Here is a 26512-nt window from a genome sequence, read left to right on the forward strand (position 1 = left end):
GATTGCAGAAGAATGCCCCAGAGCAGGTCCCTTTGGAAACATGCCCACAGGCATGGTGTTTAGAAAAACAAGCTTTACAGCTTGACAGAACTGTGTTAAAATCTCAGCTTCACTACTTTGTAGCACCGTGACCTTGGGCAAGTCACTTATCCTGTTGTAAAAATTTTTTTATTTAATTTTTTATTTTGAGATGGAGGTTCTCTCTGTCACCCAGACTGGAGTACAGTGGCACAATCTTCGCTCACTGCAACTTCTGCCTCCCTGCTTTAAGCGATTCTCCTGCCTCCCAAGTAGCTGGGATTACAGGCTTGTGCCACCACGCCTGGCTAATTTTTGTATTTTTAGTAGAGATGAGGTTTCATCATGTTGGCCAGGCTGGTTTTGAACTCCTGACCTCAAGTGATCTCCCCACCTGGTCCTCCCAAAGTGCTGGGATTACAGGCGTGAGCTGCCGTGCCTGGCCTGTGGAGGTGACTTGCCTAGTGTCATATAGCCTAACTGTGGCACAGTTTAAGCTGGACTCCAGGGCTTCCCCTTCCAAGTCCTGTGCTATTTCTCCGACATAACATTTATGTTATGTTACCCCACCTAGCTGGAGTAGCAAGACTGATCGCCTGAAACATTTAATGAGCAAAGCGTGATTTTGTATGACAACTTGATGTGTAGCTATAAAAGCACTCAATTTTGCAGAACAGATGATGGTTTTAAAAATAGTTCCAGCTATGATAAGTGCTAGGTGAGTGATGCCAGTATTAAGGGGAGAAGGTGTGCCCTTTTTAAGCTACATCATCCTGTCTGAGCCTCAGTTTCCCCAGTCTAAAGGGGTTGATGTCTGTAAAGCCCTGAGCACATTAAAAGTGCTCAGTAATGGCAGTTGCTACTATTCCTGGAGCCTTAAAGGAAGAGGTGAGGGTGGGGTCAAGCACTGGAGGATGGTTTTAGGTATATGGACTAGAGGACATTGGGGTAAGCTGAGTACTGAGGTTGGGGGTGCAAGTGAGACCATGAGCTGAATTGTCTGAGTTTGTTCTTTAGTTGCGAGGTGGGGAGACACATGTTCAGCAATGGGATTCATGCTGATAAATACTGTACTGAAGATGGAAAGATGGATAAATATAATCCCAGCCTCAAGGGAGAGGCTGGCATGTAAACAGGCACTTGTGATGTGCTGTGAAGTGCTGCAGCAGGAGCCTGCAGAGCTGTTGGTGCGCAGGAGGGAGGAGTGGAGGTGGATGGGTCAGGAAGGCTTCCCAGAGCTTTGAGCTGGGTCCTTAAAGTTAAGAATAAGTGTTTTGGCCAGGTGCGTTGGCTCACACCCGTAATCCCAGCACTTTGGGAGGCTGAGATGGGCGGATCACTTGAGGTCAGGAGTTCCAAACCAGCCTGGACAACATGGTGAAAGCCGTCTCTACTAAAAATACAAAAATTAGCCAGGTGTGATGGCGCAAGTCTCTAATCCCAGCTACTTGGTAGGTTGGGACAGGAGAATGGCTTGAACCCAGTAGGCGGAGGTTGCTATGAGCCGAGATCGCCTCACTGCACTCTGGCCTAGGCGACAGAGCAAAACTCTGTTTCAAAAAGAAAAAAAAAAAAGAGTGAGTGTGCTTAGCTCACACAGAGGGGAGAGCTGGAGAAGGACACAGAGACGTGAATGATGCAGAGCCATAGATCATGCAGAACCATTGACCTTTGCTTCTGAAACTCATTGTGATGTTTCCAACCCTTCCACCTCATCCCCAAACACGCCTCACTCACCTGCTTGGCTGGGCAGAGAAGCTAACTGCACCTGTGGGGCAGTGAGCACCTGTGATGGCTGTCGCCCTGGTACAGGCAGTGAGGACAGAGCTACCTACCGCTTACTGAGACCCTGCCAGTGCTTGGCTTTGTTCTGAGGATTTCGCTTAGTGCATCATTGTCTTCTGCACTATGAGACGCCCCGAAGGTGCGAGTCATGGTTTCTAGCTTTATTTAGCTTATAGCTACTTTAGGAAAGTGAAACAGGGAATCATTAAGTGCTCAATAATTGCTGTGCTGTTGCCTCAAAGAACAGGAGACCTTTAGGGAGGGGGGAAATGTGGCTGGAATGAGCATGGAGCAGAGATCTTTGCGCAAACACCTTCACCAGACCCTTCTAAGAGGGAGGGAAAGTGACCAATCAGGCAAGGACCATGACAGTGGTCAAGGCTCTTTGCAAGCTCTGAGTACTGGGTATGAACAGGCACCTGTTAGGGGGCCCAGCCAGCTGCAGGAAAAGTCTGGGTGAGGAGTCAGTGAGAAATAAGACTGGGTAGGTGGGTGGGGCTGGATGAAGCATCTGGAACTCCAGAGGGGTGTAGACTTGGCCAGGGCTTCTCAGACTGGTGGCAGACACAACCACACTTGTCAAAGGCTTGCCCCTTCACTCCATCTCCACTATGAGCATCTCCAACCTGGGTGACTCCCGGGCCTCCCGAATGGTCTTGTGGCTCCACTGCTGTCTGCCTGCAGGCAGCTCTCCACAGAGCAGCCACAGGGAGCTTTGAGACCTGTAAACCAGAGCATGGTGTTCCCCCTGCTGAAAACCTTTCAAATGCTTCCTGATGAACCTGGGAGAAAATGCAAGGAAAGCGTGGCCCACCCCTTTCTCCACCTCATGCCCCTCTACCCTTTCCCCTACTACAGTCATACCAGCCTTCCTGTGTCCCTCATGCACATCTGCCTTGCCAGGCCCGTTCCTCCATACAGCTGTGGCACTTGCTCGTTCCCCAGCCTGGAGCACTGCCTCTAGACTGCCGCATGCCGGCGCTCTCATTCAGGTCCCACATCAAACGTCATCTCTTCAGAGAGGCCTCCCTGACTGTCCAGTCTAACGTGCAGCACGCGCCCCACCAACTGCCTCTGCCCCCATGTCAGACACTATTCTGGATCTGAGGACACAGCCAGGAACAAGACAGAAGAGGCTCCTGATGTCAGGGAGCTCCCATGCCAGCATGGAGCATTGGATGTGGACACAGCAGTGTCAGGCAGTGGTAAGTGTCCTGAAGAAGGCAGACATGAGGGAGAGGTGGGGCTGCTGGATGGCCAACAAGGGTTCTCTAAGGAGCTGGCGTCTGAGCTGAGACCCAAAGGACAAGAAGAGCCCATCTTCCAAAGACTAGGGCCCCTGAGAAGGGTGTGTTTGAGGAACCTGAAGTGCGGGGGAAGAAGGGAAGCGTCGTGTGAGAACGGAAAAGAGGGCAGAAGCCAGATCATGTTGGGCCCGTGGGCCTGGGGCTAGGATTCATGGTGCTGTATGGTGCCATCAAAGGCTCTTGAGTAGCATAACATGGTCTGACCTGGGGAGGGATGTGCGGACAGCTTGGGGGTGCGATAGAGTCGGCTCAGGCCCTGGGCTGGCCCCAGAGTGCCCTGCCTCTCCCAGCAGCTCAGCCTGGGTCTATGAGGGCAACAGAGTAAAGCTTCCCGACAGGCAGCACTGGCCAAGCCAGCAGTGAGATGGAAGCTGCAGCCTAGGAGAGCAGCTAGCAGGGAGAGGCGAGCAGGGTGCTGGAGCAGAGTGGGCGTGGAGTCGGGGGCACGTGGGGGAGGGAGGGGCTGAGTGGTCACCAGGCTCTGCTGGACTCCTGCCGGCCACCCCTCCCTTGGTGAGCCTCAGCGCCTGCAGGCAAACAGTCACCAGACCTGTCATGTGGGAGACGTGGCATTGGTGAACACCAGGGTTGGACATGCCTGTTCCCTGCTGAACCCTATGGTCATGACCTGGGAGTTGTCAGCTCAGGAAAGGGCAGACCTAGAATCAGAACCAGACTTTAGCGCTGGGAGGGATCCTAGAGACTGCAGGAGTCCAGGAGGAAAAGATAAGGGGTTAGGGAATCAAAAGACCTGGACTGAAACCCCTCTCCCCCACTTGCAGCTATGTGGTCCCCGTGTGCAAAGGTGTGGCGGTTACATGAGAATGCTGTGGCGAGCACCTAGCAGTAAGGGCTTCTAAATGTCTGACATGATGACAGCCTGTCCCAACCCCCTCAGCTCACAGAGGAAGCAGAGGCCAGGGCGGAAGTGACTTGCTCAAGGGCCACAGAGCTGCATTGAGCTCAGCTCCCCGACCTCTAGTCCAGGCTCTCCTGTGATGCTATAAGTGGTCCTTCTTCCCACATCGTTCCCTCTGCAGAGGTGAGGCGGCCTCCTGCCTGTCCCACTTTCTTTTCAGCCTGCCTCTGAGCACCTACCATGCAGCAGACACAGCTGCGTGGTTGGTGGTTCCCACCCTGGAAGCGCTGACACTTGTGTGTGGGAGACAGACACGTAAACAGCTAAAACACAAGGCAGGCTGAAGTGCCGCAGGGACACAGCACGTTGCAGGTGGGCCCTGGGGGCAGATGGGGCTCCATCTGGCACTACCACTTACAATGGAATGGCAGTGAGGCCCAAACCGAAGTTAGAACAGATCAAGAGGGCCTTGGATTAAATGCAGAGGAGCGTGGGCTCTTTCCTGAAGATGGGGGAACTGCAGAGGTTCTGGAAGAGCCATGGACCATGACTGGCCTGTGTTTAAGATGAGGGCTTTCCTGGCTGATGGAGAAGGGACTAGATGAAGCTTTTTCCCCAGTGTTCTTGGCTCTGGGAATTTTCCACCTCCTCCTTCCATGGATAATTATCCTTCCTGAGAAACTGATCAGATGGGAAACTGCAGGAAATTGTTTGGGACAGGGATTGTGTAGGAGTTGGGGGGAGAGTGGAGAGGATGTAGCCGGAGAGGGGGATCCGTGCCAAGCAGCAGGTGGTGGCTCCCTTCAGAGGGGAGGGAGGGAAGCCTGGGCAGGGCTGGGAATTTAGAGCAGGAAGATACAGGTGCTTCTGGGGGAGCTGAGTCCCTCAAAACTCCTGGTCTTGTCCTCGGTTGAGGATAGGGATTAGGGTGACTGGAAGGGTCTGACTTTTCTGAGTCTACAAGAGCTGGGGAAAGTGTGAGGCAGTGTGGCCCAGTGGGTGGGGCCAAGCCCAGTCCCAGCTTTGCTTGGAAGTTCCTGTATTGTGGGCCAGGGTTAGTTAGGAGTGGTGAGTGTGCACTGGGCATCCTCCCTTGGCACAGAGCAGTCCTCCTCCTGTCCCCTGCTCCCAGCAGACCAGAGCTTGAGTCGTGGACCTGGCTGCTGTCCCCTTGCTGGTTAAGCAGCAGGTCTCCATGTGACTGAACCACAGGGACGGGTGCTTAGCACTGAGGAGAAGGGGCTCCCCACTTCTGAAGCCAGGAGCAAGACTGCCTCTAGAGGGGCCCAGAAGGCTCTGCAGGTGGAGATTCAAGGCATCCTTCTGGGCAGTCAGGGGCCAATAGAGACTGCAGAGTCCAACAGACCTGTCTGAATCCCAGCTCCACTACCTGCCTGCTATATGCCCATAGGCTGATTATCTGACCTGTGTCATTTTTCTGCAGATAATTCTGGGGTAACCACAATTCTGACTTGGATCATCATCAGTTGATCTTACCTGTTCTTGAACTTCATCTGAATGGAATCATAGGTACTCTTGTGTGTCTGGCTGCTTTTGCTCAGCCTCTCTGTGAGATTCCTCTTCACTGTCACATGTAGCAGAGGTTTGTTCATTTTATTGCTGTTCGGTGTTACCGCGTATGAATACAGCACAGTTGGCTCACTCTCCTGTTGATGGGCTTTTGGATTGGTTCCCTTTTTTTTTGACAATTGTGAATAAAGCTGCTCTGAGCATTCTTGTACTCCATAGGGTTTTGTGAGAATTAAATGAAATAATCTGTGACAGTAAAGTGTTTAATACTGAATTTTGACTCAGAGCAGGTGCTCAGAACATTTTCCCTCCAGATTTTTTTTTTTTTCAGAAAAAAGGAAGAAATAAAAAAAATTCAAACACTGCTTAAGTATATAAAGAAGAAAAATGCAAGTCATACCCCTTTTACTCCCTTGCTTCTCGGGCTGAGCACTCTGAATAGTTCATCCTGGACTTTTCTCTACAGTGGTGTGAACCGCTTTTTCATAAAAAATGTTAAGCCGGGCGCAGTGGCTCACCCCTGTAATCCCAGCACTTTGGGAGACCAACGTGGGAGCATCATTTGAACCTGGGAGTTTCAGACCAACCTGGGCAACCTAGGGAGACCCTGTCTCTACAAAAATAAAAAATGAGCAGGTCATGGTGGCACAGGCCTGTGGTCCCAGCTACTTGGGAGGCTGAAGCAGGAGGATTGCTTGAGCTCAAGAAGTCGAGGCTGCAGTGAGCCATGATTGTGCCACTGCACTCCAGTCTGACAGAGCGAGACTCTGCCTAAAAAAAAAAAAATTGGCATAAAAGCAACCATGCTGGTCTGGCATGGTGCCTCATGCCTGTAATCCCAGCACTTTGGGAGCCCGAGGCAGGCAGATCACCTGAGGTCAGGAGTTGGAGACCAGCCTGGCCAACATGGTGAAACCCCATGTCTACTAAAAATACAAAAATTAGCTGGACATGGTGACACGTGCCTGAAGTCGCAGCTACTCGGGAGGCTAAGGTGGGAGAATCATTTGAACCCGGGAGGCAGATGTTGCAGTGAGCTGAGATTGCACCACTACACTCCAGCCTGGGTGACAGAGCGATTTGCTCTCAAAACAAACAAACAAAATCATGCTGTCTGTACTCTTGCAGCTTAACTTTTTAAATTAAATCGGATCTTTTGAAAGAGTTTCCTTATCTGCATCAAGGGAATAGCTTCAAGATTGAGAGTCTGGGATGGACCCTGAAACCAGTCACTTGCGGCCTTTCACCCTGGCTGGGCAGATTTCCTTCTAGGTGGAACCCAGGATCTGGCTTCCGGAACCTGGGGTGCAAATCTTGGCTCTGTTGCTCCCTTTCTGGGTGTGTTCTCAGGCTTAAATGCCCTGAACTTTGGTTTTCTCATCTTTAACGTAGGAGGACCCTCAGAGAGATACCATGAGGTTTAAATGATATAATGTACATGAAAGAACAAAGCAAAATGAAAAGTGATGTGTTCTGGTTATTATGTAAAATCGTGGGCTGTCAGAGCTAGAGGAAATCTCTGAGAAGTTAACCCAGCCCCATCATCTTATCTGTGAGGAAACTGTAGCCCAGGGAAGGTCACAGAGCCAGCAAGTAATAGAGTCAAAACTGAACCAAGGGTTTCTGACTCCCAGAAGTCTGCACTGTGCCTCTTCCTGGGCAGTGGGAACTCCCCTGGAGGGTTCTCACTGTCTCTGGGCCAGAGCTTAGCTCTGACCAACTCACTTCTTAACTGTAGGGCTTCCTGCTACAGTGGAAAGGCACTTTAGAAAATGTCTAGGGCTCAGACCGGGCACGGTAGCTCACGCCTGTAATCCCAGCGCTTTGGGAGGCTGAGGTGGGTAGATCACGAGGTCAGGACTTCAAGACCAGCCTGGCCAAGATGGTGAAACCCTGTCTCTACTAAAAATACAAAAATTAGCCAGGTGTGGTGGCAGGCACCTGTAATCCCAGCTTCTCAGGAGGCTGAGACAGGAGAATTGCTTGAACCGGGGCAGCAGAGGTTGCAGTGAGCCGAGATGGCACCCCTGCACTCCAGCCTAGGCAACAAACTGAGACTCTGTCTCAAAAAAAAAAAGAGAAAAAAATGTCCAGTGCTCCAGTTCTTCTCTCCCCATCCCTAGCTCAGGGACTTCCAGGCAGTGAAGTGTGCCCAACATCCTTTGGTCTAAGAAGGCAGGAGAGTGGGTGTTTGGATGGGGCGGGAGATGCTGACCCAATAGGGCACAGCACCCTTCCTGTCCTAACTACCTCCAAACCTGGGCCTTAGTTCCCTGCTCCCACCAGGCTCACTCCCATCCCCAAGAAGTCAAGCTAGGACCCCACCCCCTGACCTCTTAGATGAAGTCCTGGCTTTGAGTAGTCTCTTACACTTCTTCTAGCTCAGTGTTTGGGTCTCCTCACCTTCAAGAAGATAAAGAGGGAGCCCCCATACTTACGAGATTACAACCTAGGTTGACATCAAGAATCAGGAAATGGGCCAGGTGTGATGGCTCATGCCTGTAACCCCAGCACTTTGGGAAGCCAAGCACGGGTGGGTCACTTGAGGCCAGGAAATCTCTGAGAAGTTAACCCAGCCCCATCATCTTATCTGTGAGGAAACTGTAGCCCAGAGAAGGTCACAGAGCCAGCAAGTAATAGATGCAAAGGATGAAGCCCAGAGAGGGGATGGAACTTGGCCAACATGATGAAACCACACCTCTACTAAAAAATACAAAAATTAGCCGGGTGTGATGGTGCATGCTGTAATCCCAGCTGCTGGGGAGGCTGGGGCATGAGAATCGCTTGAACCCGGGAGATGGAGGTTGCAGTGAGCTGAGATCACACCACTGCACTCCAGCCTGGGCAACAGAGTGAGACTCCATCTCAAAAAAAGAAAATCAGGAAATGAAACCCTGACGGGCATGGGCTAGGCCTTTGCCTCACCCACCCTGCTCCCTCCCAGGAAGCATTTGGCATGATAAGATTTCCATGGTACTGGGCCAGTTGGGCCCCACTGTCCCGGGTATTTAGCTACCACGTCACAGTGCAGTACCAGGTACCAGGCAGTTGAAATGGCTCCTGGTGCTCCAGCTTCCGCCCTTCCCTGGAGCCACAGCTCATTAAGAAAGCACCGTGGCAATGATAATCAGGGAACCAGGCGGGGCTGTCTGGGAGTGCCCTGTTGGCCCAGGGTGGGGGTTGGGGAGGGACTGCTAGCCCTGGTATCTGCTTTCAGGGTGAGGTCATGGAGTGACACTCATTCCAGTGGCAGTGAACAGTGATGAGAAAAAGTCCTGCTCTAATAGTAGGAGGTACCCCCACTTCATGTTGCAGTATGCTTTGTCTGGTCCTGTGCTAGACTCTCTGCCTTCATCATCTTGTGATCTGCCCACCTTGACCTCCCAAAGTACTGGGATTACAGGCATGAGCCACCGTGCCTGGCCTTTTTTTTTTTTTTTTTTTTTTAAGAGATGGGGTTTCACCAAGTTGGCCAGGCTGACCACAAGGCCAGGTCAAGCCTCCCAAAGTGCTGAGAGTACAGGCATGAGCCACCACACCCAGCCACTATTATTATTATTAACCTCCCCATTTCAACTGGAGGCTGTGTGACTGGGCTGATTAGAACTATGGTCTGGGGGCGGGGTAGCAAAAAAGAAAAAAGAACCATGGCTCCTGCCTGAATTCTTGAGCCTCCTTGTCCTGCCTAGTGGTGGCTGCTTCTGCAGTTCTGGCTGCCCCAGCTATTTCCCCTGCCCTACTGGAGGGAGGCATGTGCACCTCGTGCCAATGCCATGTGCGGTTTCACACGACAGGCCCTGCCCAGTCCCAGCAGCTAGCACAGGCCAGGCGGAAGTGGGCACTGACAAAGCCTTCCTTATCTCCTTCCTGGGCATGGGGCACTTACTTCTATGCGGTGGGCTGGTTGACAGACAAGTAGGCAAGCAGGCAACCTCTCAGCCTGCCTGGAGCCCTTGGCCCTTTGTGCTCAGCTTGTCACCAGTGGGCTCTTACTCTAGAACCTGTGCCCTGAGGACCAGAGTGCCAACAGGAAGCAGTTACCAGGCCTGGCTTGAGGGCAGAGCTTGGCTTTTGGGATCAAATACCAGTTTGGTTGTTTCCTGGCTGTGTGTCATTTGAGCTAGTTTATTAAGCTCTGAGCCTCAATGTCTCTACTGGAAAATGGAAACAGTAGTGTCTACCTCATGGCATTGCTGAGGCTAAATGAGAAGGCCCAGGGCTCAGTAGTAATTCTCCCTTCCCACAGTGGCGTGTGCTGGAGGGCTGCACTGTGTCTCCTGAGGCATTGCACATGGGTTTTGAGCAGAGGCCTGCAGGCTAGACCCAATCTGGGGAGCTACTGACAGTGGAGCTCCATTCCCCATTACTAATGTGCCAGATAGCTCCTGCTTCTTTCCTTGCAAGGCACACACAGAACCAGGGCACGCTGCTACTGCTAGGGGTCTTAGAGAGACCAGCAGTTTAGTGAGTGACCTGACCAAGGTCACACAGCAAAGGAGTGACAGACCTGGCAATAAACCAGGGCTGCTGTGCCCCATACCCACCATTTGGTCCAGAAAACTGGGGCTCAGAGCTGCAGGCAGCATGGTTGGGGCTGTGGCTCTGGAGTCAGACCATTTCTCTCTGCCCCGGTTTCCTCAGCTGTAGAATGAGGAGGGTGATCCCTGTGTCAGAGGGCTGCTAGGAGAATCATGTGGTTGAAGTATACAGAGCATCAAAGTGAGGTACTCAATAGAAGGTAGTTTTAAAAAAAAAAGTGGGGGCCGGGCACGGTGGCTCAAGTCTGTAATCCCAGCACTTTGGGAGGCCGAGACGGGCGGATCACAAGGTCAGGAGATCGAGACCATCCTGGCTAACGCGGTGAAACCCCGTCTCTACTAAAAAACATACAAAAAACTAGCCGGGTGTGGTGGCGGGCGCCTGTAGTCCCAGCTACTTGGGAGGCTGAGGCAGGAGAATGGCGTAAACCTGGGAGGTGGAGCTTGCAGTGAGCTGGGATCCGGCCACTGCACTCCAGCCTGGGCGACAGAGCGAGACTCCGTCTCAAAAAAAAAAAAAAAAAAAAGTGGGAGTGGAATGGGGGGTTGGCACCATATTCCAAGCAAGGACTAGTTTTGGAGTAGACCATCCTGGGTGTGTGTCCCAGCTCTGCTACCACTTTGCTGTGTAACCTCAATCAAGTTGCATCCCCTCTCTGGGCTTCATCCTATGAATCTGTGAAATAGAGGGGTTGCATTGGATGGTCTCAGAGGGCCCTCCCTCCTCTAATCTCTGACTTCTTGGTGCCCCTCTTCTCCCCCTGGAGAGGCCTGACCTGCAATTGCTGTTCCTAGAGCCCTGGGCCCTCCTGGCACCAGGACCAAGCCCTGCAGCTGGCCATGTCCTCGTCTTTTCTCTGCAGTGTCCTCTAAAGGGCAGCCTCATCTGAGCATGCTCGGTTCTCCTATCCACTCTACATCTCGTGGCTCCTAGAGGCCTGAGGTGACAAACTATCCCCAGTGTGGTGGGAGAGGAGGCAGGGAGAGGCCCTCCAAGCATGCCTTGTCTCTCCCACACACACAGAGCCCAGCCAGCTGGATTGTTATCAGAAGCGTATGGGAGACCCTTAGGGCATCCCCTGGAGATAGAGGATCCAGTATCAGGAGGGCTCACCCACCTTGCTGGTATTGTGCAGGAGGCAGTGCCTGCTGCCCCTGGAGCCTTAATGCTGTACAGTTGGACAGCTTCCCCCTCAGGCGCCTGCTTAGGAGAAGCTCTCGCCTCCCTAGTGCTGCCAGCTTGCCTCTGGGACCCTGACACTGCTGGTTTCAGGGAACCTAGATCTGCACGGGAGTGTCTGGCATGCATGCATTTATTTATTTATTTAGTCAGTCAGTTAGTTAGTTTCCCTCTTTTTGCCCAGGCTGGAGGGCAATGGCGCGATCTCGGCTCACAGCAACCTCCGCCTCCTGGGTTCAAGTGATTCTCCTGCCTCAGCCTCCCAAGTAGCTGGGATTACAGGATGCACCACCACACCTGGCTAATTTTGTATTTTTAGTAGAGTCGGGGTTTCACCATGTTGGCCAGGCTGGTCTCAAACCCCTGACCTCAGGTGATCTGCCCGCCTCGGTGTCTCAAAGTACTGGGATTATAGGCATGAGCCACCGTGCCCGGCCTTTTTTTTTTCTTTTTTCTTTTCCCCAGACAGGGTCTCACCCTGTTGCCCAGGCTAGAGTGCAATGGCATGATCTCGGCTCACTGAAACCTCAACCTCTCAGGCTCAGGTGATCCTCCCACCTCCGCCTCCCTAGTAGCTGGGACTACAGGTATGCACCAACCATGCCCAGCTACTTTTTAAATTTTTTGTAGAGATGGATTTCACCATGTTGCCCAGGCTGGTCTCAAACTCCTGGGCTCAAGTGATCCTCTCACCTCAGCCTCCCCAACTGCTGGGATTACAGGTGTGAGCTACCTCACCCGGTATGGACATATATTTTTGTTTTTGCTTTTTTCTGAGTGTTTTTATCTCTGTTCTCTCCTCTTACAGCAACCCTGTGCCATAGACATTGTTTATCCCAATGTTAGAAAGGAAGAAACTGAGGTTCAGGGCAGTACTGTGATTTGCCATAGGTCACAGAGAAGTTAAGATTTAGAATTGGGACAGCAACTGCCTCCCTCATTGATGGACCAGAGTTCTTTACGCTGCCCGCTGCTGCCTCGTGCAAGCTTGCTATGGCATGAATGCTGTTCTGTATCCAGATGCCATGGTTGCTGACGTGGACAGAGATGGTGAGTATCACAGAGCCCAACTTTGTCCAGCTGCAGAGTTCATCAGTCAGATGTCAGAGGTAGAGAGGCTCTCAACAAGCCCCCAAGGATGGAGAAACTGAGACCAAAGAAAAGCAAGGGTTTGTTCAAAGCCCTCAGAATGTTAGTGGCTGAGTCTAGACTGAAGCCCAGTTCCCCTGATCCCCAGCCTGGGCTTGACTCAGGCCTTTCTTTTCTCAGAATTGTAGTTTTCTGGTCTTTTGAGGCATTTGGAGGTAGGATGGGGGAGGGCTTACCCATCCTGCTGGTGTTGTGCAGGAGGCGGTACCAGCTGTCCCTGGAGCTGAGACTAAATGGCTGTGCAGTTGGACAACTTTGCCCTACGCCAGATGCTGAGCCTAGGTGGCCAGTGCTGCTCCCTTGACCACCTCCCTGAGGGGTCAGAATTTCATGTTGTTCCCCGGGCCAGAGCCCTCCAGTGGCTCTCCCTGGCTCAGCAGGGTGATTGGGAATTCTCTCCCCACAGGATATTTGTGGCCTTTCATAACTGGCCTTGGCTGAGCGCTGGATTGAGAGTCAGTAGTTCTGGGTTTGGGACCAGTCTCCATTGCTACCCATGTGATCCTGGGCCTATGTTTGGACTTCTCTCAGTGTCTGTTCTCTCATCTGTTGCCCACTGCCATGGCTTGTTGTGAGGGTGAGAGAAAAGGCTGCTTTACAGCATCTAAGTAATGATTTCCACTCCAGTCCACTGCCATTTGCTCCAATAGAAATCCTCTACCTGGGTTGGGTTCAGTGGCTCACGCCTGTAATCTCAGCACTTTGGGAGGCCAAGGCAGGCAGATCTCTTGAGCTCAGGAGTTTGAGACCTGAGCAACATGGTGAAACCCCCACGTCTACAAAAAATACAAAAACTAGCCAGGCGTGGTGGTGCGCGCCTGTAGCCCTAGCTACTTGGGGGGCTGAAGTGAGAGGATCGCTTAAGTCCAGGAAGTCAAGGCTGCAGTGAGCCGTGTTCATACCACTGCACTCCAGCCTGGGCAACACAGCCAGACTCCGTTTTCCCCACCCCCTCCCCCACAAAAAAAGAAATCTTCTACCTACACCACATTCGTTTCCCTGTCCTACCTTTCCAGATGCTGCTGATATGCCTGCCAGGCCTTCTTGGTGCCTAACTCTCACCCTTCCTTCAAGGAAAAGGCCAATTCAGCTGGAGTTTAGTGTCCATGTGCTTAGTGCCAAACACTGGAGACTAAGTTAAACCCAAAAATATATACACGAAAAGGAAGAAAAAAAGGTTAAACCAGACATGACTTCTGCCCTCAAACAGTTCTGCTGGCTCAACAAATCTTTATCCTCACCATGTGTTAGGCTCCATGCCGAGGCCTGGAGAGTCAAAGATGAATAGGACAGGGTCCCTACGCTTGCTTGCAGGTAGAAACTTGCTTGTGGTCTGAAGGGGGAGACAGACCAACCAGCTGTGCCGTGTCATCAGACTCTTAATAGAGGGCTGTGTGGTCCCAGGCTCTGCAGGCCCACAGAACTGAGCGTGACTGCGTTCTGCTCCCTGGGGTATTTAGGAAAACCTGCTGAGCAGCACCTTGGAGGAGGAGTGGCTCTCCAAGGGACAAGCTGATGGTGACCCACCCTGACAACATCTTGTGGTTCGCCCAGTGCTTTTGTGTTTGTGGTCTCATGTAATCCTCACAACAACCTTGTGAGGTCACTGAGGTAAGAGAAAGTCATCCATCCAGCAAACATTGGTTGTGAGCCTGCCGTGTGCCAGGTACAGTCTAAGGTGCCAGGAATACAACAGTGATTGGGACAGAGGCTGCCCTCATGAGGCTTATGTTCTGGGTGGGGAATAGTCAGAAAGCACATCTAGACGTCAGGAAGTGGCAAGAGTAAGCAGACTGAGAGAGTTGGGAGGACCTCTCTGGGGAGGTGGCATCTGAGCAGGGACCTGAAGGAAGGGAGGGAATCTGTCATTCACCTACATGGGGAAGAGTGTCTTAGGCATAGGGAACAGCAAATGCAAAGGCCCTGAGGTGGAAGCATGTTTGTACTCAAGGAAAAGCAAGGAGGCCGGTGGAGCTAGAGGGGAGTGAGTGGAGATTCAGGTGTGGTGGAAAGACGCAGAGGGGGGTGTAGTCCCTACCTTTCAGTAGTATGTCTTACTTCTTAAAAAGCTTCACTCTTGGCCGGACACAGTGGCTCACGCCTGTACTCCCAGCACTTTGGGAGGCTGAGGTGGGCAGATCACGAGGTCAAGAGATCGAGACCATCCTGGCCAACATGGTGAAACCTCACCTCTACTAAAAATACAAAAATTAGCTGGGCGTGGTGGCACACATCTGTAGTCCTGTCTACTCAGGAGGCCGAGGCAGGAGAATTGCTTGAACCCAAGAGGCGGAGGTTGCAGCGAGCCGAGATTGCGCCCCTGCACTCCAGCCTGGATACAGAGTGAGACTCCATCTCAAAAAAGAAAAAAAAAGTTTCACTCTTGGCTGGTGTAGGAAGAGCCTGGGGGGCAAGAGTGGATATGTGGGCTGGGTGCGGTGGCTCATGCCTGTAATCCCGGCACTTTGGGAGGCCACGGTGGACAGATCACCGTGGAGTTCGAGACCAGCCTGACCAACATGGTGAAACCGTGTCTCTACTGAAATATAAAAATTGGCCAGGTGTGGTAGCATGTGCCTGTAATCCCAGCTACTCAGGTGGCTGAAGCACAAGAATCTCTTGAACCCGGGAGGCGAAGGTTGAAGTGAGCCGAGATTGCGCCACTGCACTCCAGCCTAGACAACAGAGCAAGACTCTTTCTCAAAAAAAAAAAAAAAAAAGAAAGAAAGAAAGAAAGAAAAGTGGTTGCAGGAGACTGATTGGATGCTGCTGCAGTGGTCCAGGCAAGTGATCATGCTGGCTTGGATGCGTGTTAGCAATGGAGATGGTGAGAAGTGTCAGGGTCTGTTCATGTCTAGAAGGCAGAACCATCAGGGTTTGGTGATGGATTGGATGTCAGCAGTGAGAGGAAGAAAGGAATCAGGACAACTCCAGAGTCTGGGGCCTGAGGAGCATGTTTGGGGATGAGAAAATAAGAATTTCCTGTCAGGAGCACGCAGCTCCTGTGCATTTGCCATTCTGCAGTCCACCCCACGCACACTGTAACACACCAGCCTAAGGATGCTCATGCCCCACCCCTCTGCAAAGGCCCCCCATCTTTTCTGCCCTATTCCAGACTCTGTCCCCTGAGAGTCATTTTCTCTCACTGATCCTTTTCTGGCCCTTCTGAGAGGTCACTAAAATGCCCAAGTGGAGGATGTCTAACACACCTTCTTCATCACTGCCCTCAGATGCTGTGAAGCACACAATAGATCCCATAAAGCTGATTAAGCTACAAGGGATAGAAGGGGCCCCAGTTGCCTCCTAGAAGCTGCTGGTCTCTCTTCCCCACCCAGCCAGTGCCACCTGTGTTTTGTTCTTCCTTTGCAGTCCCCCGCATTCCTTGTAGTGCTGAAAATAGGACACTGTGACTTGCTTTCTGCAGGGCAATTGTCCTGGAAATTGTAGAATTTCTTCTCGTGTTGCTTTCCTACTGCTACCTCTCTATATTCCACCTCTCTGTAGCCAAGTAGGATGAGATTTTGAGCAAGTTGAAGTTATATATATAATGAATTTAACACATTGTTAAGCTTCTGAGCTAACTGACTTGCAACTGGAAGCAATACTAAGAACAACAGATATTTGGTATACTCAATTTTTTAAATCTCAGATTTGCATTTTGCAAGCTCTACTGTACCCCCAGCAAAGAGGAAAGAAAAATCTAGCTTTCCTATGGCTCTAAAGTTTCTAGAAATGGAAGCTCTCTTACTGAGCCTTTGTTTCTTTCCCCACCTCTGCCCCACCCCAGATGTGGGGCAAACTGGTGCCTGGAGCAACAGGCAAGGACAGGCCAGGGATAGAGATGGAGTGGGGAGGGGAGCCCCTGAGCTGGGGAGCCACACACCCGGGACACTGGGAAAGGAAAGGAGGGAGATGGTGGCTTGACATACAGAAATAGCCGGGCGTGGTACGCACCTGTAATCCCAGCTACTCAGGAGGCTGAGGCAGGAGAATCGCTTGAACCCGGGAGGCGGAGGTTGCAGTGAGCCGAGATTGTGCCACTGCACTCCATCCAGCCTGGGTGACAGTGCGGGATTCTGTCTCAAAAAACAAACAAACAAAAAACACTTTTTTTTTAAAGCCCAATAAAGGGCTGGGCGTGGTGGCTCACGCCTGTAATCCCAGCACTTTGGGAGGCCAAGGTAGGCAGATTAGCTGAGGTCAGGAGTCCGAGATCAGCCTGGCCAACCTGGTGAAACCCCATCTTTACTAAAAACACAAAAATTAGCCAGGCATGGTGGCGGGCACCTGTAATCCCAGCTACTTGGGAGGCTGAGGCAGAAGTATCACTTGAACCCGGGAGGTGGAGGTTGCAGTGAGCCAGGATTGTGCCATTGCACTCCAGCACTCCAGCCTGGGTGACAGAGCAAGACTCTGTCTCAAAAAAAAAAAACCAAAAACAATAAAAATAAAATTTGGGCAATACTTATACCGACTGCATTAGGGTTGTTGAGAGAATTAAATGAGATGCCTCGGTGCTTAGTGCAGTCTCTGCCCCATAGAAGCAGTTTAAGCACAGCAGGTGTGATTTACCATTCCCACGTAATTTTAAACAACCTATAGATGCAGAAAAGTCTGCAAGAATATATACCAAACTTAATGGAAATTTGGTTGTGGGGGAGACTGCTATAGCTGGTAAAGGGGAAGGGGGAGAATCACTGAGAGATGATTTTCCTTATACTTAAACACTTATATGACTGTTAGAAAAAAAAGACCATGAGTTTTATTTAAAATCACCAAAGCAATATAATATATTTCCATTTTGAGAAAATCAGAAGAAACCAGTGCATATCATATGGTCACCTACCAGATACCCAATCCAGCCATGAGAGTCTTTGGAGCTTGAGGTCCTACCCCTGAGCTGCCCCCCCCCCCTGAGCTAACCCCCAATGCTTCCCCAGATAACCCTCTCCCCAGGTAATCACCCCGCTGCCTGGCACCTCTCCCTTGCCAGGTACTGTTGGGCCTGTTGGAGCTCTGCCTCTTGTCAACACACAGGCTGTTTACTGCCAGTCCCAGTCCCTGTCCCTCCCCTCTCCCCTGTGAGTCATCCTCTGCTTCACTGCATGGGGACTCTTGATCCAGCGCCTTTTCTGCAGGGGGAGGGGCGATCTGCTGGAGTGAAATTTATTCAACAAATGTTTATGCAGAGCTTGGATGATTGGGAAGGTTGGGCTGGATACCAAGAGGTGCTGCCCCAGCTTGGGGTGGTATAGGGGTTACGGAAATGGGTCCTTGAGACCCAGGGAGAAGGCTGGTGGTGGTAGAACCAGGCCGCAGGCTAGGATGGGGCATTCAGGGCCAGGCTGAAGGTCAGGGGACCCTCTGAGGCCTGCTGTGTCGGCTCAGGCTCCTTGACTCAGTTCCTTCCTTGGTCTGCCCTGGTCAGGCCTGTGTGCCGGCGTCTCCTGCACTGTTCACTCTCATTTCCAGGCTGGCTGCAGGCTTCAGGATCCTCAGAAGGCTTTCGAGATTACCTCTCTTTTCATTTGTTCACACTCTTCCCCCTTTAGTCAGCCACCCTTGAGACCAAACTTTAGTCCTATACCCTTCAGGAAGTGTTCATCATTCCCTTAACCTGCTTTTTCTGAGCATCACTTTTTGGGGGCCCAGAGCTGTGTGCTGGGATGCCAGGCTGGCTGAAGCACTGAACACAGAGCTCCTCAGTTTGGAGGAGCATCTGACTCAGCCTGGGGAGGGCGGGGATGTGGCTCCAGGAAGGCTTCCCAGAGGAGGTGACACCTGCACTGGGGTTTTTTGTTTTTTTCTTTTTGTTGTTTTGAGACGGAGTCTCACTCTGTTGCCCAGGCTGGAGGGCAGTGGCGTGATCTTGGCTGTCTGCAACCTGCGCCTGCAGGGTCGAGCATTTCTCATGCCTCACCCTCCTGAGTAGTGGGACTACAGGCGCACACCCAGCTAATTTTTTCTGTTTTTAGTAGAGATGGATTTTCACCATGTTGGCCAGGGTGATCTTGAACTCAGGACCTCAGGTGATCTGCCCACCTCTGCCTCGCAAAGTGCTGGGATTACAGGTGTGAACCACCGTGCCTGGCCCTCCACTGAGATTTGAAAGGTGGGTAGAAGTTCCAGGTGAGGAAGATTTTCCCGCTGTTTGCTTAGAGGTAGGATTTGGGGACTTCTGGCTGCTGGAGTCAAGGAGTTGATGTAGATGGGACAGGTGAGAGGAGAAAGGAAGGAGAGAGAGAGAGGCTATACATCGTGAGGGATTTGTAACTCAGTGCCAAGGTCCCTGAGCCTGTAATCCCTTATCGCAACATGCCTGCCTCTGGAACAGCCTCTCTTGCCAGGTCTCTAAGGCAGTTGGTGCTGGCTAAATCGCTGCTTATTACTCCAGGGGCCTCCCAGGCCCCCCAGCCTGCCTTACCTCTCTTTTCTCAGTCGTCTCAGTGCACAAGTTGCTCCTGTGTCTAGTCCCTGTTCTCACTTGTTTACAGACAAGAAAATGGAGGCTATTCCATTGTGTAGTGATTTACCCAAAGCTTATGGTTCTTAAAGGGCAGAGCAGGGTCTGGACCCGGGGTTTTGGCCTCCTGGCGCGTTCTTCTCTTTTCCATGACTCAGGTAGCCCAGTGTATGCTGGTTGTGTTTTCTGACAGCTTTTTACCTGCTTTCTCATCCAGACCTGATGTTCCCAGAGGGTGAGACCCTGTCTCTCCAACCCCCTGAAATGTGGATTGAAACAAACAAGAAATAAAAGTGCTGTTTGGAAGAATGATGGGGAAAGGCACAGAGAGAGACTGATTGCCCTGGGTATGGGGAAGCATGCCTGCCCAGGTACTTGGAACAGATTTATTTATGGCTGTTTTTGTGGGGGAGGCATATTTATTGCAGACTTGAATTCTCTTCCTGGTGATCCTGACAAGCTGTTTTCTCTGAAGCAGCATGGCCCAAAGAACTAGCAGTTCAGAGAACTGGATTCTAACGATGACCCTGCCACTTCCCAGCTAGGTAGCCTTGGACAAGTCACCTCTCTGAACCTGGATTTCTTCATCTGTCAAATTGGGGGTCAGAATGTGAGATGAAATGAGAGGGGGTGTGTATAAGCCCCCTGCACAGAGCCTTCCATCAGATTCTCCAAGTGTCCAGTGTTTGTCTCCTGGGTGCTGGAGAGTTTATCTTTTTTTTTTTTTTTTTGAAACGGAATTTTGCTCTGTTGCCCAGGCTGGAGTGCAATGGTGTGATCTCAGCTCACTGCAACCTCTGCCTAATAGGTTCAAGTGATTCTCCTGCCTCAGCCTCCTGAGTAGCTGGGATTAGAGGCGCCTGCCACCACACCTGACTAATTTTTATATTTTTAGTAGAGACGAGGTTTCGCCACGTTGGTCACCGTGGTCTAGAACTCCTGACCTCAGGAGATCCACCTGCCTTGGCCTCCCAAAGTGCTGGGATTACAGACGTGAGCTGCCACGCCCAGCTGGCTGCTACATTTTTTAAAAAGTATTATTTGGCCAGGCACGGTGGCTCACATCTGTAATCCCAGCACTTTGGGAGGCCAAGGTGGGCGGATGACGAGGTCGAGATCGAGACCATCCTGGCCAACATGGTGAAACCCCATCTCTACTAAAAATACAAAAATTAGTTGGGCATGGTGGTGCACGCCTGTAGTTTAGCTACTCAGGAGGCTGAGGCAGGAGAATTGCTTAAACCCAGGAGGTGAGCTGAGATCACACCACTGCACTCCAGACTGGCAACAGAGCAAGAGTCCACCTCAGAAAAATAAATAAAAAATGAAAAGTATTATTCATTGATTTTCTGCTGTGGGATGGGAGTTTTGTTGTTGTTGTTGTTGTTGTTGTTTCTGAAACGGAGTCTCACTCTTGTTGCCCAGGCTGGAGTATAGTAGCACAATTTCGGCTCCCTGCAGCCTCCGCCTTCCAGGTTCAGGCGATTCTCCTGCCTTAACCTCTCCAGTGGCTGGGATTACAGGTACCCACCACCACGCCTGGCTAATTTTGTATTTTTAATAGAAGAGGGGTTTCACCATGTTGGCCAGGCTAGTCTCAAACTCCTGACCTCAGGTCATCCACCCACCTCGGCCTCCCAAAGTGCTGGGATTACAGGTGTGAGCCTCTGAGCCTGGCCGGGAGTTCTAATTAAATTATCTCAAAGTTGCTTTTAATCATCATCATCCTAGTTACAGAGAGGAAATGAGACTCAAAGACACATGTACCAGGTATTGTGCTGAGTCTTTTATGTACGTCATATCATTTAATCTTCACAAGAGCCCTCTTGTTTGGATATTGACAAAAGCTTGGTGAAGTCAGCCTGCCTTCCTATTTATTGTCTTCTTTACTTGTTTTTCTTTCATTCATTACCCACATATCCATTTACTATGTGCAAGGTACTATACTAGACTTTTTAAAGGATACAAACCCTTCTCTTCTGGCAAACTTCTATTGATCCTTCAAAGCCCAATTCAAATGGTCCCCGCTCTGGGAACACCACTTAGTCTTGAAACTCCAGACCCATCCCCACCTCCTTCTTTCCCATACTTCACATCTAACAAGTGAAGTTTACTTCATTTTTCTTTCCTTTTTACATTAGAGATAAGGGCTCACTCCATCTCCCAGGCTGAAGAGTAGTGGCACTGTCATAGCTCACTGTAGCTCCAAACTCATGGACTTAAGCAATCCTCCTGCCTCATACACCACCACATCCAGCTAATTATTATTATTATTATTATTTTTTGTAGAGATGGGGTCTCACTATATTGCCCAGACTGGTCTCAAATTCCTAGCCTCAAGCAGTCTTCTCCCCTCGGTCTCCCAAAGCGCTGAGGTCAGTTTTGTTGCAGTTCACAAACAGTTGATGCCTACTCTGTGCTGGAAGCTGGAGACCCACGTGAATCTAGACAGTTACTACCCTCAAGGAGCTTATAGCCCAGTGATGGACACAGACACACCAACAGGTCACAGTAATGCAGAGTGAATTGTATTATGCTTGGGTTTTTTTTTTTTTTTTTTTTTTTTTTTGAGACAGAGTCTCGCTCTGTCACCCAGGCTGGAGTGCAGTGGCCGGATCTCAGCTCACTGCAAGCTCCGCCTCCCGGGTTCACGCCGCCATTCTCCTGCCTCAGCCTCCCGAGTAGCTGGGACTACAGGCGCCCGCCACCTCACCTGGCTAGTTTTTTGTATTTTTTAGTAGAGACGGGGTTTCACCGTGTTAACCAGGATGGTCTCGATCTCCTGACCTCGTGATCCGCCCGTCTCGGCCTCCCAAAGTGCTGGGATTACAGGCTTGAGCCACCGTGCCCGGCCTATGTTTGGGTTTTAAAGAAAATTACAATAGTAATAGGAGGCACCACACTGGCTAACATTGAGTACCATTATTGCTTGGTGCTCTTTATCCTTATCTCCTCTTGTACTCCAGAAACCCTCTGAAATAGGCTTTTACACAGATGGAGAAACTTTGAGGGGAGGGATGTAAAGTAACTTGTCTAAAGCCCCCCAGCAAGTTGTGGCTGGGCTCTGATTAGAACTCAGTTTTCTGACAGTGGGAACATAGGGCGGGGTGGCCAGTGCCATGTGTCTTTGTCTCCTCTGCAGGTCTGGCTGTGAACCTGCTGAGGCAGTGGCTGAGTCTGTCCTAATGTGGCTTTTCTTTCTCCCTGGTCCTCATAGCTGACATTGATGGTAGGAAGAATTAGCCTTGAGAATCAGACTCAAAAAGAGTCAGAGCCCTCCTGGACCCATGGGTCCTCCAGCCCCAGTGGACACCAGGGCTGAGTGCAGATCAGCCAGGCAGGGGCTGAACAGTCTGAATAGTTACCACTTCTTGCTCTACAAGTTTGGTAGAAAAGACTGACCCATCCTGGCTGAGTTAACTCAGGAGAGCTTCCTGGAGGGGGCAGCCTTAGAAGATAGGAAGGATTTCATGAAGTCTTTACTAGGCCACTAGACTAGAAGGGGAGCAGTGGGATACTTCCTGGAGAGGAGCTCATGGAAAGAAATACCTACCTCTGACCCTTTGGGAACTGCTTTGGGCCTCTTTAGTCCTAGGCTCACACACCCCTCAGAAACAAAGTGAGAATAAAGCCAGGGATAAAACGGTGAGTGGCCAGAACACAGACTCTGGAGCCAGACTACTTGGATTTGAATCTCAGTTACCAGCTATGTGACTTTGATCAAGTTGCTTAACCTTTCTGTGCTTCAGTTTCCTCATCTGTAAAATAGGGGGATGGTAATTGTGACTTCCCAGAACTGTGGTGAAGAGCAAATGGGTTAAGAAGCATCAGAGTGTGCTGCTGTAAACTGTAGAGTGCTGGGCTTTCGTTAGGAAGTATTAGCTTTCATTGCTGCAGTTGAGACTGGTTGCTGGGGCAGTTGAAGAGGGAGTTAAAGAAATGGAATCGTTGTGCAACTAGGAATCCCTTGGGACCTGGCCGAGTTGCAGCCCCAGAGCAGTCCTCAGGCCTGGAAGTAGGGCGACAGAGCCCTCAGTGTGTCCCTGGGTCCCTGGTGACCTGGCACTATGGGCCAAAGAGACCCCTCTTCCCAGCACTCTCCTCTGACTTCCCAGGCCAGAGGAGGGTTGTGGGAAGGGGGATCAGGCATGTCTGGTCACCCTGGCAACCCAGGGTGATGTGGGACAGCCTTGCCTGCTCCACTGAGCCAGTCTCAGCAGATGGGGACCGTCCGAGGAGATATAAATAAAACATTCTTGTGGTGCAGAGCAGCCGCAGGGGGCTGGGAACCCCCATCAATTGGAGGTTTGGTGAGGTGTCTGCTCAGCAAGAGTGTGTGTGTGTGTGTGTGTGTGTGTGTGTGTGTGTGTGTGTGTATGTGTGTGTGTTCGTTCCAGCTACCACCTACACTAGATAGAATGAAAAACACTTCTCCCATCCCCCAGCCTCTTGTAAAAGGAGAGCCAACTCTGAACTGTGTCAGAGGGTTTGGCCTGTGGCTGTGCTTGGAGATGCCAAATTCCACACTTTTGTGCCTCCTTGTTCTGGGAGGACTGGACGTCCTCGAAGGAGGCTGTGTGGCTTGTGCACCCCACAGGGCTTGGAGTGTCACGGACTACTGGGGTAGAACTGGACACGTGATCAATGACAGGTCACTGGCTATCTCTGTCTCCATTTCCCTGACTGTATAATGGAGAATTTAGATGCTCTCCAAGATCCATTCCAGCTCTCACGTCTCTGGTTCTTACTCTGTCTCTTCCCACCCCTGATTTCACCCTGGTGACATCACTGCTGCTGCACGTTTGGGCCCTGAAAGTTTTGCCTCATCTCTTGGCATCCTGGGATCTTGCCTCCATGCAGGGCTTTTGTCAGGGTTCCAGGGGCCCCAGCCATCCTTCTGTGCCCCTTTCACCACACCAGGAGTCAGCAAGCGCCTTACACTTTGTGGGGACTCTGCAGGGATGCAGAGTGAGCGCAGTTGGTGGAGTCAGGACGTTGGGAGAGGGACAAGCCAGCACAGGTCCAGGGGCTGCTTCCCACTTGCCTGAGCCATTGCTCCTGAAGGAGCCTCCTTCTGATGACAGAATCCCTTCCTCCCCCAGCCCTGGAAGTGCTTTCCAGTAATGTGCCTCCTACCCGTGGGCAGGGAGCCAAGAGTGGATCTCAGACCTTTCTCATCAGCCTGGCCCGGCCCGGCCCGGTCCTCCCCTCGGGTCCAGAGAGCCCATCAGGGCCTAGAGCTCCTTCAGCTCACTGAGCGCCAGAGCCAAAACAGGAAAGCCAGGGAAACCAGCTCCGGGAACATGGCTCCAGCCCCAAGTACTCTGGAGCTGGCTGAAGGAGAAAGAGGTCGCTGTGCTGTAGTCAGGAGGCGCAGGACCCAGTCGTGGTTGGCCTGGCTGAGTGCATCCAGCCTCCTCTCAGAGCTTGCTTTTCTTGTGTCCAATAGGAATGCCAGCTGTCTGTTCACCTGGTCATAGAAGCTCCAAGGGCTGGAATAGCATGGCCCTCCCCATTAGCTGCTCACGGAGGTTCAGAGTCTGAGTCACCTCAATGTCTTCAGTGTCCAATATGGCCTGGCTCAGAGAAAATACCGAGCTTTGAGTAAAGAATGAGATGGTGTGTGCCAGGCTCCCAGCACAGTTCTGGCTCATGGGACACCCTCAGAGCTGAGGAGCCTTCTTTATGTTGCTGCTCTTGGCTTGTTTCACATGCCTGCCCCCTCCCCAGGCAGGAGCTGTGGCCAACTCTTCTCTGGGTCTCCCAGGCACTGTCTGGCGATTTATGGGGCCAGGAAAGCTCTGTGGATTGGGCTGATGGCACAGAGTCGGGGTAGGAGGCATTTTTAGAGCCTGACCTCTTAGGTGGAGGTAGAAGCCATCGTCTGCCTGCCCTGGACTCTGTTTAGACTCTGCCTTCTCCTAAGGCAGCTCTTGGTGCTGACACCAGGTCAGGGGCAGGGAGGCTGTGGAGGGGGCCAGCATGCAGCTGGCTGGAGCTGGACTTCTGGCCTTGGGAAGGTGCTTTCTGGCCCCTGCCTGAAGGAGCTCTGCTCCCCTAAATCTTCATGCTGCTTATCTCCCCTGTGCTGTACCTGTCTCCCCTCCAGCACGCTGCAGGTCTTTGGGGTGTGGTGCCATTGTCTTACCTCAGCTGCTTCTGCCTGGGTTGTCTGACTGATCTCAGTGGGTGCCAGGAAGAGAGACAGGAACCTGGGAGACGACTGCAGATTGAAGGCTATGAGAGAGGGAGGTACCAGAAGATTCCTGCCCTAACCTGGGCAGACAGGTGGTGGTCAGGGAATACTTCCTGGAGGAGGAGGCAGGCAGAGGATATGATGTCAGCCACATACAGTGGGGGTAGGGGTAGAGGAATGATTTCTAGAGAGGAACTAGACTAGGCGAAGGTTGGCAGGCAAAAAGAGGATGTGGCTCATATGGGGCAATTGCAAGGAATTTGGCAAGGCTGAAACCTAAGAGTTGACAGTGGGGAGAATGGGACATGAGGCAAGACCAGATGACAGAGGCTGTGCTGAAAACGTGGGCTTTATCCTCTACAGCAAGAGAGACTTGGGCCCAACATGACTAGCCCTTCCCAGTGGACCAGCCAGCTACACACTGGATGTTGACTGGTGGACAGTACAAAGACTGGGGTACTTTTCAGCAAAAGAGGTGATTTTGGAATTATTTTCGCTTTTATTGATGTGGAAAGTAGATGAACAAAAAGTGACTTTTGGTCGTGTCTATTTTGAAATCAGGAGAATGCACATGGTGCCTTCGAGGTCCTCTTGGCCTAGGATGGCGATGTCTTTTTTTCCCAATGTGTTCTGAGTGTCCCAGGGTGCTTGGCATTGTGCCAGGATTCTGGGCCTAGATAGTGTTCAGTGTGTGAACTTTTTTTTTTCTTTTCTTTTTTTTTTTTTGAGATGGAATCTTGCTCTGTTGCCCAGGCTGGAGTGCAATGGCGCAATCTCAGCTCACTGTAACTTCCACCTCCCAGGTTCAAGCAATTCTCCTGTCTCAGCCTCCCAAGTAGCTGGGACTACAGGTGCCCGCCACCATGCCTGGCCACTTTTTATATTTTTAGTAGAGACAGTGTTTCACCATATTGGTCAGACTCGTCTTGAACTCTTTTTTTTTTTTTTTTCTTTTTTTTTTTTTTGAGACGGAGTCTCGCTCTGTCGCCCAGGCTGGAGTGCACTGGCCGGATCTCAGCTCACTGCAAGCTCCGCCTCCCGGGTTTACGCCATTCTCCTGCCTCAGCCTCCCGAGTAGCTGGGACTACAGGCGCCCGCCACCTCGCCCGGCTAAGTTTTTGTATTTTTTTTAGTAGAGACGGGGTTTCACCGTGTCAGCCAGGATGGTCTCGATCTCCTGACCTCGTGATCCGCCCGTCTCGGCCTCCCAAAGTGCTGGGATTACAGGCTTGAGCCACTGCGCCCGGCCGACTCGTCTTGAACTCTTGACCTCAGGTGATCCACCCACCTTGGCCTTCCAAAGTGCTGGAATTACAGGCATGAGCCACTGTGCCCAGCCAGCAGTGTGAACTTTGACTTGTCACTGTACTAGCACCACCCAGATTCCTACCTGAGAGTAGGAAGGGCTTTGGGCATGGAGAGGGAAGTTCCTCCTCTGTCCCAAGGATCTCAAGAGTAAGTAATGAGAGCAGAGGCCTGGCCAGGCA

At 51.5% G+C, this 26512-nt stretch overlaps 1 protein-coding gene and 1 long non-coding RNA gene across 26 annotated transcripts in view; one reads left to right on the forward strand and one right to left on the reverse strand.

Annotated features, from left to right (window-relative positions):
• The window catches only part of SLC9A1 (solute carrier family 9 member A1), a 68444-nt gene that overhangs the window by 19203 nt on the left and 22729 nt on the right, over positions 1-26512 (forward strand). For 4 of the 25 annotated variants that reach the window (XM_077967207.1, XM_077967220.1, XM_077967228.1 and 1 more), the window contains exon 2: positions 12026-12267. The exons of 11 other annotated variants lie outside the window; for them this stretch is intronic. In XM_077967207.1, coding sequence (XP_077823333.1) covers positions 12216-12267 — 52 coding nt within the window. In that variant the 5' untranslated portion in view covers positions 12026-12215. Of the gene's footprint in view, positions 1-2748; positions 3009-3892; positions 4342-5413; positions 5573-12025; positions 12268-19051; positions 19201-26512 lie in introns of those variants that run through there. 10 more of the 25 variants (XM_077967249.1, XM_077967257.1, XM_077967253.1 and 7 more) reach the window with 9 other exon arrangements.
• Positions 20596-25119, reverse strand: LOC144335130 (uncharacterized). Its single transcript, XR_013405591.1, has 2 exons — positions 24978-25119; positions 20596-24405 (listed from the first exon to the last, which is right to left on the reverse strand). It is a non-coding gene; the product is annotated as an uncharacterized LOC144335130 (long non-coding RNA).

The sequence above is a fragment of the Macaca mulatta genome, chromosome 1, assembly GCF_049350105.2.
Source record: "Macaca mulatta isolate MMU2019108-1 chromosome 1, T2T-MMU8v2.0, whole genome shotgun sequence".
NCBI lineage: Eukaryota > Metazoa > Chordata > Mammalia > Primates > Cercopithecidae > Macaca > Macaca mulatta.